The sequence below is a fragment of the Halyomorpha halys genome, unplaced genomic scaffold (assembly GCF_000696795.3).
Source record: "Halyomorpha halys isolate HHAL.00 unplaced genomic scaffold, Hhal_1.1 Scaffold1045.1, whole genome shotgun sequence".
Taxonomy (NCBI): domain Eukaryota; kingdom Metazoa; phylum Arthropoda; class Insecta; order Hemiptera; family Pentatomidae; genus Halyomorpha; species Halyomorpha halys.
Genome location: NW_027110650.1, coordinates 31,020 through 43,401, shown reverse-complemented (window position 1 = coordinate 43,401; position 12,382 = coordinate 31,020). Strand labels below are relative to the sequence as shown.

Here is a 12,382-nt window from a genome sequence, read left to right as displayed (position 1 = left end):
AGACTAAAATAACTTTCATCATCATAACCTTTAGGATTACTTTAAAACAATCCTCTATCAACCCCAATTATTATTGTCATCGTTATTCCGATAGGCTCCTTTTAGGAGATCAACCATTAAACTTATTCCTTTTTAAACTCTATCCTGGATATTTTATTTCCTGTATTCAATTTTACCTCACTCGTTACCATCTGGCATGGTCTTGATTTAGAAATGAATAAATTTCACTGTTAATACATCTAATTATATATATTATAATAAGGTAGCCAATTCTTTAAAAAAAATTTTATTTTGAAAATTTTTCTGTATCCTTAGATATGAATTTAAAAATGTAACATCTTAGACCAATATTTTGTCAAAAGAACAGTAAGTTATATATATACTTTTTTATTTTGTAGTACTACATTCTGTCATATTTTTAGATATGGTAATATGGATGATAGAACCCATTCACACCATATTTACAAACATATAACTTAAATGATAGCAAAATAAAATTTGGGCACAGGCCGCATTCAATATTTTAAAGATGTATTAACAATGAATTTATTCAGATTCAAATCGCACAGATTTTCACCGCTTCAGATGTGTTTATACCTTACCCAGAAAACATAGAAAAAACACAAAGTAAAATTCAGGAAAACCTAGTGAGACAAATACATATATTTAATGACTCAACATGCCGATCGTTTGCATACGATAGCTATTATTGCTGAGAGATATGTGACAATTAAAGATAAATAAAGGCTTTACGACTTACTTGATATTTGACTGATACTTGCTTGTACTTTCCATCAATAACTGCTATAGTTTGTTTTTTTTTATGGTAAGGGATTATAGTAGCAGGGATGGTGATGCAAGATCCTTCCGACGTAAAGACTATGGCCGTCGTAAGTTTTTCCTCCTTTTACTGCGCACTTTGGAAGGTTATATTCTCCAGCTAGTTTGACAACCCAACGATATGTTTCGGCCTTACTGAAATTTAAAGTTATATAGATTTTTTTTTTTTTTTGTAATAATTTATTTATTGTTATTTACAACTGTATACATATGTACACATCAAGTAAATTTTCTGTAAGTGATATTATGATATGATAAAAACATGTGGAGAATCTACCCATTGATAGAAATCCAAAAACATTTCTAAAGGAGAAGATTTCGAGGCCATCTTCTTTTCAGACGCCTAGGAGGATTATTAGGTGGTGAAGGAGAAGCCAGGTTAGAAACGAGTTGGTTTGGGTGGTTGGGAAGTTTATCATGGAAGGATGGAAGGTCCTGTGGATGATTTGATTTGTGTCAAAGTAAGAAGCATTAAGGATTTTACGAAGGATTATGGACTGTAAGGATTGGATTCGAGAAGAATTCGATATATAGAGATTTAAAAAAAAAAAATTATATTTGAAAATTTAAAAATTCAGCAACCTAAGTAAGTACATCTTCCTAAATTTTATGGGAAGTTCAAAGAAAAAAACCATGTCCATTCAGATTGGAAATGAAATGAAATGAAAGAATAATTTTATTCTGGGACATATATTCCCTAAGAGTAAATACATTATGCTTTTTATCTGGCAAGCATTTGCAGCAACTTCCCAGTAGGCAAAATGGAATTACATTGAGATCTTGGCTTTACTACTGTTTATAATGTTATTCAGTTTATCCATAATTATATTTTCTACAATTATGCGGAGGTTTGGTTATGCAATAAGTAAAGGAATAGGTGTTTTTTAAAGAAAAGATTGGATGAGGATTGGCGAACGGAGGTGGGGTGGGATTTCCAGAAGGAGATTGCTCGTATGACGAAGGATTTGCTGAAGAAGGCGGTTCTATTGGAGGGAATATTTAAATCAATCTGATAGGATCTGGTGTCCAATGAATGGATGGATGAACGAAGAGTGAGGAGATCAAGGATAGGTTTTTTTTTTTTAAGAACTTGGAATAGGAAAACACTAAGGAGGTATAGCCTTCGGGGCTGGATAGAGCCTCTTTACTCGGTATGCTTTTGAAAAATCAAAAAGAACTAATATTGATATTTGATGATTGTCTATGGAGGATTGGAACTCTTGGGATATCTTCATTAAAGCAGATTGTGTGGAATGTTGAGCAAAACCCGGATTGGAAAGGATTGAGAGCTTTTTGCTAGAGAAAATTAATAAGTTGGGAGTGGACTAACCTTTCTAGTGGCTTAGCCATATTGGATATAATGGATATTGGCCGAAAGGTGGAACCTGAAGAAGGAGAAGGTACTTTATTCAAATTTCGCCAACTAATTTTCTTTGGTGTAAGGCAGGGATTGGGAAAAATGTAGGAAATTTTGATGAGGTTATGGGAGGAAAGATAAGACATAGGAATTTGAGAGGAGGGCAAAAGGTTCTGTCGAGAATCAATAATAAATACATCAAGCCAGGTATCGATCAAATGGGTATGATGTGTGGATTGGTAGGGAACAATATAAAGATCTAGGGAGAAAATTAGGACCATTAGGTATGATGGATCGGGAGAGTCTGTGTGAAGGTTGGTGTCGAGATCGCCTACTACTATTATTATTTTGAAAGAGAGGAATATATGAAAGGAGGGAGGATTCAAATATAGAAGAGGTGAGTTGCACAAAGTTATTGAAGTAAGTTGCACAAAAATGTATTCCAAATGGGAAGTATCAAAGGAAGGAGACTTTTGTAGGATTTTGGCCCTCAGACTGTTATGAACGTATAAAGCTTTATATTATATATTATAAACCACCAACAGTACGATCCATTCGGTCATGACGAAGGAGGGTATAGTTGGGGAGGGAGATTTTTTAGAGAAAAGGTTTTGCTTATGTTGAGAAACATCTTCAAAGATATAAAATTAAGCCAAGTGCGATTCCTCGTACATACTAATGTACCGATAATAGTATACAGGGTATCTAAAAACGATAATGAGATAAGTTCTGTAACATGCTTAAGTAATTGCCAATGTAATTAACAGACATATAAATTCGCATTACTCTTGTCAGTACTTGAAATAGTTTCACAAATAAAATCTTACCTTACACTGCTGGCTCCTGCAGCTCTCAAAAATACGACCAGTGGTATATTGTTAGTAGCCATAGCCAAATCCAATGGAGTCCTTTTTCTATTATCAGTTGCGTTGAGATTCGCACAAGAACTAATGAGGTGTTCAACAATCTCAAAATGATTGTGCACGACGGCAACATGAAGCGGTGTGCTGCCATTTATGTTTTTCGCATTGGGATCCGCTCCAAATATAATGAGCCAACGAACTGACTTAGCATCGCCAGAGAAGGCCGCCGCGTTTAGTGCCGTGTTATTGCACTTGTCAACATAGGTCATGTTGGCTCCAGACTCCAGTAGGCTTCGCACGATCGCTCCATGGCTTCGTACTGCTGCCCAATGGAGTGCAGTTTCTCCTTCACTGTCCTGGTGGTTTATACATTTGCCCCCTGACTCTTTCAATTCCAATATTGTTCTCGTTGCCAATTGAATGTTACCCGTCATGGCTGCTCTGTGTAGTGGCGGGAATTTCTTTTCAACGTTACAAGTCATCTGTTTTCCAACGGTTAAAAACTCTCCAACCCCGGACCATCATCCTAAAAAGTATTAGTTTAATTATTTTTTCTGTAAATATTAATAAAAAAGGCTCCAACAGACAAAGATATATGAGAACTTGATCAAGGTTTATACATTTTGTTTAGTTAAATTTAAGCATAGAAAATTTTTTGAAAACTCAGCCTTATTGCAACCTTTTCGTGAATGACCTATCTCAGGCCAACTTATTCTTATTGCCTAAGAAGCCATTTCCCTGCAGCAAGTACGTAAAGGATTGCAAAGAGCTCCCTCGAACATAACACTCACAGCCACCAATGACGCTTCTACTGTTAACTATGATGAAGACACTTGAGACATGTATCTACGCTTAAGATATCTTTGGTGCCAGGACCAACTAAGCATGCCTCGCAAAGGTAATAACAATAAAATATGACAATTATGGACTCTCCTTATTGAAGCTTCTTGAATATAATGAACACTCTAAAAATAAGTGTTTATAACATATATAAATCAATAAACTATGTTGATCACACTGGTTCTCAACATTACTGGCAAAATGGTAGAAAATCAAGCCACTCTCTTTACTTCCAATGGGCTTCTGAAAAACTTGCGTAATATCTTGACAGATTTTATGAATATTAATTAAATAATTAATAATTTTCCTTTGTCAGTAGTATATTAATTAGTCTGGCTTCTCTAATGCAATAACCCCAAATGGTTACCCATATTACTGTTAAAAAAAGTACCAGGTTTTGGAGTTATAATTTTTTCATTAAGACACCAACAAATTAGGATTAAAGATAAAAGCCATTAAGGGATGTTGATAAAAATAGCTCTTAATCACTTTTATCGCCAACCTGATGATACGGTCACTCAAATATTTAATTCATAAGATAAAACTAAAACACTAATTTTTCTTTTCTTTTCAATTTTGCTAATGTGATACCAATTAAAAATACATAGTTCATGATACACTAACAGTAAAGGCTAAGCACTGATGTGCAAATATTGCTGACAATACAAATAGCAACATTCTTCAAAAGCAAACTGAACCATCAAATTCGACTAGACACGGGTATATTTATGCCAGGATAAGTATTAACCCCAAAAAGATTAATGGCAATAATCTTAGTTAAGCCCTAGGAAAGTCGCGGACACATCATTGCTCACATAATCTAACATATCTATGTAATAAATAACAGGAAAAACATAAAATAAAACAATTTTTATTTCTAAGTATTAATATGATGAGATGCAAGAAACTTCATTTAGGATCTTTTCTAAGACGATTTTGCCTACGTAAAAATGATGAGTTTCTCCAAGCGTTGAAGCATTCTTCAACGAACTACAAATCTGATCGTACCTCACACATAGCTGCAACCAAATTGGTGTGATTGTGTTCCTCCTATATTTGTTACACTCAACTTTGAATAATACAGCGTTCCTCGGCTACAATACAATCTAAGAGAGATTGAGGAATCTGTATGTCAGCTTTGTTGGTCAGGTTGATGGTTAGTCCATGATCTGCTAGTGTTGAGTAAAAATGAGGATGGACATGTGCAACATTTACAAAGCCTTTTCTATAGAATCAGAAAATTGGAGAATCGGTATAAACAGTAGGGAGACCAATCATCATTTGGGAAGGATCACATAATTTTTTTAGTACGCACGATTTCCGTTGGCTGTGTCTACAGATGTGAATGGAGTTATTTTTACTGTCCAGACCATTGCTAGCCTTATTACCTCAGGATCTACGTTGGTCAACAGATTATCAGCTATCTTCGTCCATGATCTTGTGCTTTTATTGGGACCAACTCCTCTCTTTCTGTGTACATTCAAATTAGCTGATCTACTCATTAAAAATACTTCATTTGAGGGTACTAATAAAATGAATGAGAATTACAAATTAATATCCACGGATAAATATGTATATACCAAATAAAATTACCAACAACATTGTACATTGAAAAGCATTGCACTAAACCTAAAATTGAATGTTTTTGAGAAAAGAACTTTCCTTTCCCTCTCTTATTTGCATTTGCCGATGGATTATTGGTTTAATTAAAATGATTATTTTATAAATTATCCTACAGGATAATAAACTATTTACGGGATAAAAAATTGGTTATTAAATAATCTAGTAAATCAAACATAATTTAAACTGATATGTATTGACCTTTCGCGGATCCTGGGTATTATTAAAGTGTTTCGTCATCTGCCCCTATACCTGGTCAGGGTATCCCACGAACCTTTTAGGGCGTCCCCGGACATGAAAACATCTGTGTTAAGTTTGCCACATTATCAGAGTCCCCTGACAAAATTAGATTGGCCAACCTTTAAGTGTTGTAACAAAAATGACAGGTATGACGAGGGACCGGAATCAAATTAAGCAGGTACAGGCTCTTCCTGGACATATCAAACTTTCTCAACCACTCTTCTGGTTATTCTCGTATTAACTTGTAATTTATAGTTATATTATTACTGTTATTGTTACAGGTCATATTTTGGAAAATAATTATTGTGTTGGTCATGGTAGGAATGTCAAGGTCCATTTCTCGGTGCCGTCGCGAAATGAATATTGACCAGCCCAGGTGGGAATCGAACCCACAACCTTCTGAACCAAGCGTTCTGGGAACCTCGCCCCAGTCTGCTCAGCTATCAGGTCCTCCTATTGGGATCTTACGCCATAGGTAATTCTCTAAGATGCTCTCGTTCCAGAAATTTGGTACCCCTCTAACCTCCACGCGAGGTCTACGTGTCATTGTGAGCCTCGCTTCCAGTCTCTTATGCTTAAGTTTTCCCCAGCTTAATGACTTTTTAAGCCTGGCCAGCGCCTTCAGTCCTGATCAGGACGCTACCTCTCAGGGTCACCTTCACCATCTTGAATTCCCCAATTTATTTCAAATCTTCTGGGAATCCGAGCTCTTTGTATATGTCTCCAGCAGTCCTCCCCTCTGCATGCCCTCACAGAGTGATATACGTAGCTGTTTCCCGGGGGTACTGAGGGACTGCAGGAATACTCACTAGGACGCCAGGGAAGATAAGCTTTTTCTTTTCTTTATGCTCCTCTTCTTATGGTGTTTCCAGCGTCTGGGTTGCCTGTTTGTTATTTCTTCTTTGTACTTAAATCTTCCATGGCCCTTAATCTCTCCATCAGAGCTTTCGCCAGTATTCATAAACTTTTCCCTGCAAATCGGAACATTATTGGACCTTTGTGGCATCAAGATCGGTGCCGCGCCCTCATACTTACTTTTTACATTTTGCTAAGATGGCAACCCTAATGTTCCTGTGTCCGGGATTTTCCCTTCAATTGCCCGAGGGGTGGCAACCTTCTCCTTTTTCTCCTGGGCTCGTCTTGCAGCTTTATGCTCCAATAGTATGTGGGTCTTCTGATCTACCTTGCCCTCCAGGTCTCCAATTAGACCTGAAACTCTTTTAAGTGTGGGGGCGCCCCATTGTTTTTTCTTTGATCGCATACTGCTCCAATAGTGTTTTTCGATGAGTATGCATGGTTGGAGAAGTGTTCAATATTTTATACGCCTCTTCCACATACACACAGAGGAGTTGGACCACATTAAATTGTTTGTAGAGGTGAGAGTTGAGGCGTTTGAATGTGAGTAGAATTGAGTCTGAGATTTAAAGTTTCGGTGCTGATTCCTCCACCTCTGCTGAATCGCTGCTTTATTAATGGTTTTAGCTTCTTCCAGTCAAGGAGTGGTGGTGATTTAGGGTTAATTTTCAGACCTTCTTCACAAGTTTATTACCAATTATTCCACTCTACCTCGGGATTCCCTGCAGCGTAACTTTTTCATAGATAACGATAAGTTTTCCTACTCAGTGGCATGTAATATTAACCCCGTTTTCCTAAGGTTTATAAAACCGAAGCTGCGTCAGTTTAAAATACCATTTTTGATGTCGGACGCCTCTGGAGGTGTATTAGATTTCTGGTTGCCTCCAACAATGACTCCTGTTCGGTTGTATAGTTTGTTGAGTTGAACCTCGTGTCAATCGCTTTCTCTAGTACATGGCCGTTTGGAAAATCCATTTTCGGCTGAACCATCATAAAGATTCTGGTCAACATGTTATTTTGGCTGTTGGAGTTGCTTTTTTTGTAATATTCGAAATTAATATGACAATGGACATACCCATCTATTTCTAGGGCTAGATTTTTCCTGACTGAAGTTCAGCTTTTATTGAGTGATTTGGAGAGGAAGATTTGGTAAGAAAAATAAAACAAATATATAATGCATCAATTCTGTGTCTAAAAATAAATTTCCTTTCTGTTTATAATTACCCACGACGAATCGTCGAATTAGTATGTCAATTTTAATTCCAAATCGTAACATATTATGAAAGAAAATAGTTCATATGTTTTGAAGAAAATAAAGAACAAGTGGTGATTGCAATGAGAGAACGAGACGTTGCAATTCCTTTAAAATGTCAACTGCATGGTAATATAAAAATAATCTCACTATAAGTGGTTTGCAATAAGCATATACAAGCTCTGCATAAGGTTGACATTTTATTTTATTTTTTCTATTTCACTTATTTTGCATTCATTCCAGCATTTTGGCAGCTTGATTTGGGAATGGTGGATAGTAGATCACGGTTATGTATATATATAGCAGAAAAAGGAAGAGATTTAGGTTTTCTGTTGGGATGTGGCTTAGAATAAAACCTTTAGGAATCAATGAGAATAGATTTAATTTTGTTAATTGAATAATTTTTCTTTTATTTCGACCAATAGATAAAATATATATTTAAAAAGATAATAATATTTCAAAACACCGAAAATACGAAACTATACTTAAGTTTCTAATTATTGTCAGATTAAGTATCTAATGACTTCTAAATGTTGATTGATAACAAATATTGGATTAATAACTCATAATCAGTATTTCATATTCATCAGATGTCTCCACAGTGCTTTTGGAATAGAACGGCATTCTTAAAATTTTGTCCTTTCCACAAACCTGTAAAAAACAAAAAAAGTGTAAGACAGGTACAGGTACAATGTTATTATTTTATTTTTTTAATCACCAAGTTTCAATAATATACAAGAAGAAAATGTGCTTAGTTAGCAAATTAAAATCGCATAGCAGTGGCATCTGGATAAACTACGGATAAACACTCCAATGAATTAGTCATTTATTTTGAGAAGGGAGTTGAATCTTTAAATGAAACTGATGTTATCTACAGGTTAAACACACTACCTTTTAGTTGGATGATTTTATATGAAATACAATTAAGAAAATTAAGTGTTTTCAGTACATGCGTTTTCTAATAATTTATTTATTGTTATTTACAACTGTATAAAAATGTATACAAGTAAATTTGCTGTAGGTGACATAGTGACATAATACAAACATGTGGAGAATCGACTCATTGATAGAACTCTAATAACATTTCTAGAGGAGAAGATCCCGAGGCCATCTTCTTTTTAAACGCCTGGGAGGATTATTAGGTAATGAAGGAGAAGCCAGGTTAGAAACAAGTGGATTTGGGTGGCTGGAAAGTTTATCATGGAAGGAATGGCATCTGGTTCTGGTCAAATCGGCATTGGTCCTGGTGAATGATTTGATTTTGTGACAAAGTAAGGAGCATTAAGGATTTTATGAAGGATTTTGGACTGTAAGGATTGGATTCGGAAGAAATTTGATGGTTTAGTGGAGCTTCAAAGCTCAACTCCGTATGTCAAGATAGGCTTTATAATAGTGATGTAGATCAGTCTTTTGTTATGGATTGGCAATTTAGACCGTTTGTCTAGTAAGTGATGCAATAGTCGAAATCGAAGAGCAGTTTCCTGTCTTGTATGAGGATTGCATGTCAGTCGTTTGTCGAGATGTGGTCCTAAGTAACGGATCTGTACGACAGGAATAAATGGGGTATTATTAAAGGATACTGAAGGGCAAGAGCTCATTAGTTAACGACGAAGGGTAAATGTGATTTGGTGGGATTTATTGAAATTAATTTTAATCCTCCAATTTTGGCTCCATTCATCAAGGGTGGTGATATAGGATTGGAGGGTTTGGGATACAATGTAAGGATCGTTGTTCACTGACAATAGACATGTGTCATCGGCATACTTGGTGAAAATAGTGTTAGGATGGGTTGGGATGTCAGCTGTGAAAACTGTATAAAGGATAGGACCAAGGATTCTGACCTGAGGTACACCAGCAGACTGAGTGAATAGGGATGAATTAGCGCTCTTGTAATTTACTTGAAATAATCTGCCGGAGAGATAAGAACGGATAATGAGGAACTATGTAGGGGATAGGAATTTACGGATCTTCTATAGCAGTCCTGGGTGCCAGACTCGATCAAATTCTAATAATCTAAATAGTGTTTATAAACAATTTTGAAAATAAATAACTTCTTTGAATAATCTTTTTCCACAATTTTCACAGTTTGAAGTAGGTTCTCAGATATCGAATTTTCTAGCTTTTCGGGTTTTCAAATTATTGGGGGAAGGGTGTGACCTCCCCCTGTTTCTCCCCCCTTAAGCCGAACTTGCCAGGAACAGTAGCATAATTTTTTTTTTTTAATATTTAGTTATTGCTATTTACAACTGTACATTATAATACAATAGTATACTTTTAAAAAAAAAAAATTGTATTAGTATGAACTTAATCATCCGTTTAGACAAATAGACAAACTATAAACCATAATTATAATGAAAACTTTGATTAAAAAAATATTGATCATAAAAGTTCAATCTAGAACTTCTGCAGAACAGAAGTTTTACAGAACAGTTCTAGCAAAAAAGATCTTACCTAAGACCTAAGAAAGTAATTAAAATAAGTTCAGACAACAAGTTTTAAAAAGTAAAAGTGCTCCGTTATTTCGGAACCCTGATTTTTTATTCCGGAGGAGATTGTATGACAAAAGGTTTAATGGTCACATTCCCGAAATTTTAAAACAAAAGCTTTTCCTAGGGAATAGTACAAGATAGGACAAGCAGAATTTATATTAATTTTTTTTTTAATACTCTGCCATGTTTTGTAACATATATATGTTTTGTTAAACATTAAATATCTTAAATTATAAAAAACATGTGTAATCGAATTTCATTAATTCTATTTGGAACTGTATCTACTCTTTACCTGTCCAAGGGTCATAACTTCCTTTTCATTATGTGATACGTAAGTACGCCCTATGTAAAGCTTATCCCCTTTACTTGATTTACCGAATATTACAGCATTTCCGGGGATGTTGGCATCAGCTTTTTTCGGTTTCCATGCCAAGATATCACCACAGAGTACCTAAACAAAACAAATAAAAACTATAAATGTGTAATTAAACAAAAAATAAATAGATAATGTGATATATTAAGATAAATTTTCATGGGTATTTACCACACTTAAGCATGGGAAATACTCTAATTAATAGGGAAAATCTTAAAGGAAAAGATCAACCGGGAAAATTTATAATAAAGAACATGTGTAGGAATGCCCCATCTCAAAAGTTCAAATCTAAATTTGAATTTATGTCCTGTTTACTGAAATGTGTGGTGAGCGCATTTGGTGTTGTTTGTTAGTGTTTTTTTTTTTTGTTTTTTTTATAAAGTGTGGTATATCCTTCCTTTTAGAAACTGTTCCGAAATAGAATATTCGCAGTTCCCTTCACAGGGAAGTTTGTACACAAAACGCCAAAAAGTATCCATAAAATTTACGACCGATGGAAATCTAGAAGGACCTGGAAGTAGTATGTATATAAAAAAAGAATTTTACTAAAAAATAAATTAAAGAATTAAATAGATTTTTAAACTATTTCCTTCAATATTGGAATAATTTAAATTTATTTAAATTACGAAGACGGAAATTTACGTATCCCAAGCTATGAAGATTAGAAAACGGCTAGTTTGAATAAAAAAAATAAATAAATAAAAATTTCAGTTCTAATTTTTGTTTGTCTCCAGGGCTTGTGTAAAATTGGGATAAAGTAGCTGTTCTTTCGGTGTAGAGAATGACTATGCAAACATGTACCCAATTCTAAATTTTAAATAAATCTTTTTTCATATGAGCATTTTCAATATATGTGATTTCAGGTAATGAAGTTGTTATCAGTAAATCCTAGCTTTTCGTAAATTATATTTTCTGGAAATAGCTCCATATTTTCCATAAAATTGTCGACATACAACAATTTAAATGCCTCAAGGGCCTAAAACAAAATACAACATATTTTCTAAAATATTAAAAATAAAAACTGATTTCTGTTTTTTTGACAATAATTTTCCAAAATTTTTTTGAATAATAATACTTTTATTTATTGATAGTTAATACAATCTGCCACACAGTTGTGGGCAATAGGTAATAGTGATGAATGATCTAATACATACTAAAATAAAACAAAATAAATAAATGAATAAAAAAAAACAAACGAAAAAAAAACTCTTAAAATATATACAAACAAAAGAATAAACAAAATGAACATAATCAAACTATCTGTATGAAAAATAAATAAATAAAATAACATAATGATAAAATAATATAGTCTCTAGTCACATCTACACTCTAATATACAACATTTACACAATCGACCTGAGCCCACTCTATCCCCCACGTGTGAAGATTCCAGCTCAAAAGATTCCAGCGCATCCCCCTCGCCGCATCACTGGTAGTGAGTCAGTGGAGGCTGAGCAAGTGCGCTAAAGCCGCAAACACTCAACTTGATTGGAGAATCTGACCATTGCCAGAACTCCTATTGTCCATTTTTACTTTAATAAGTCTCTTGGCCACTGCCGTTTCAACCTTCTAGGTGGGCTGTAGGGATGGGTGGAACTAGATAAGGTTTGAACCAAAGGATTAGGATGGTTGGAAAGGTTTATATGGAATTCT

At 34.7% G+C, this 12,382-nt stretch overlaps 2 protein-coding genes across 2 annotated transcripts in view; both read right to left on the bottom strand.

Moving 5' to 3' along the window:
- Nucleotides 1-3,020: 3,020 nt before the first annotated feature.
- Nucleotides 3,021-3,542, bottom strand: LOC106688048 (ankyrin repeat domain-containing protein 1-like). Its single transcript, XM_014432316.1, has one exon. The coding sequence runs from the start codon at nt 3,540-3,542 to the stop codon at nt 3,021-3,023; it is 522 nt and encodes a 173-aa protein (XP_014287802.1).
- A 4,722-nt stretch (nt 3,543-8,264) lies between these two features.
- Nucleotides 8,265-12,382, bottom strand: part of LOC106688050 (serine/threonine-protein phosphatase 6 regulatory ankyrin repeat subunit A) — an 11,768-nt gene continuing 7,650 nt past the window's right edge. Inside the window, exons 4-5 of the mRNA XM_014432318.2 lie at nt 10,649-10,807; nt 8,265-8,518 (exon numbers count right to left, since the gene is read on the bottom strand). Of these exons, the coding sequence (XP_014287804.1) occupies nt 8,423-8,518; nt 10,649-10,807 (255 nt within the window). The 3' untranslated portion in view covers nt 8,265-8,422. The remainder of the gene's footprint in view (nt 8,519-10,648; nt 10,808-12,382) is intronic.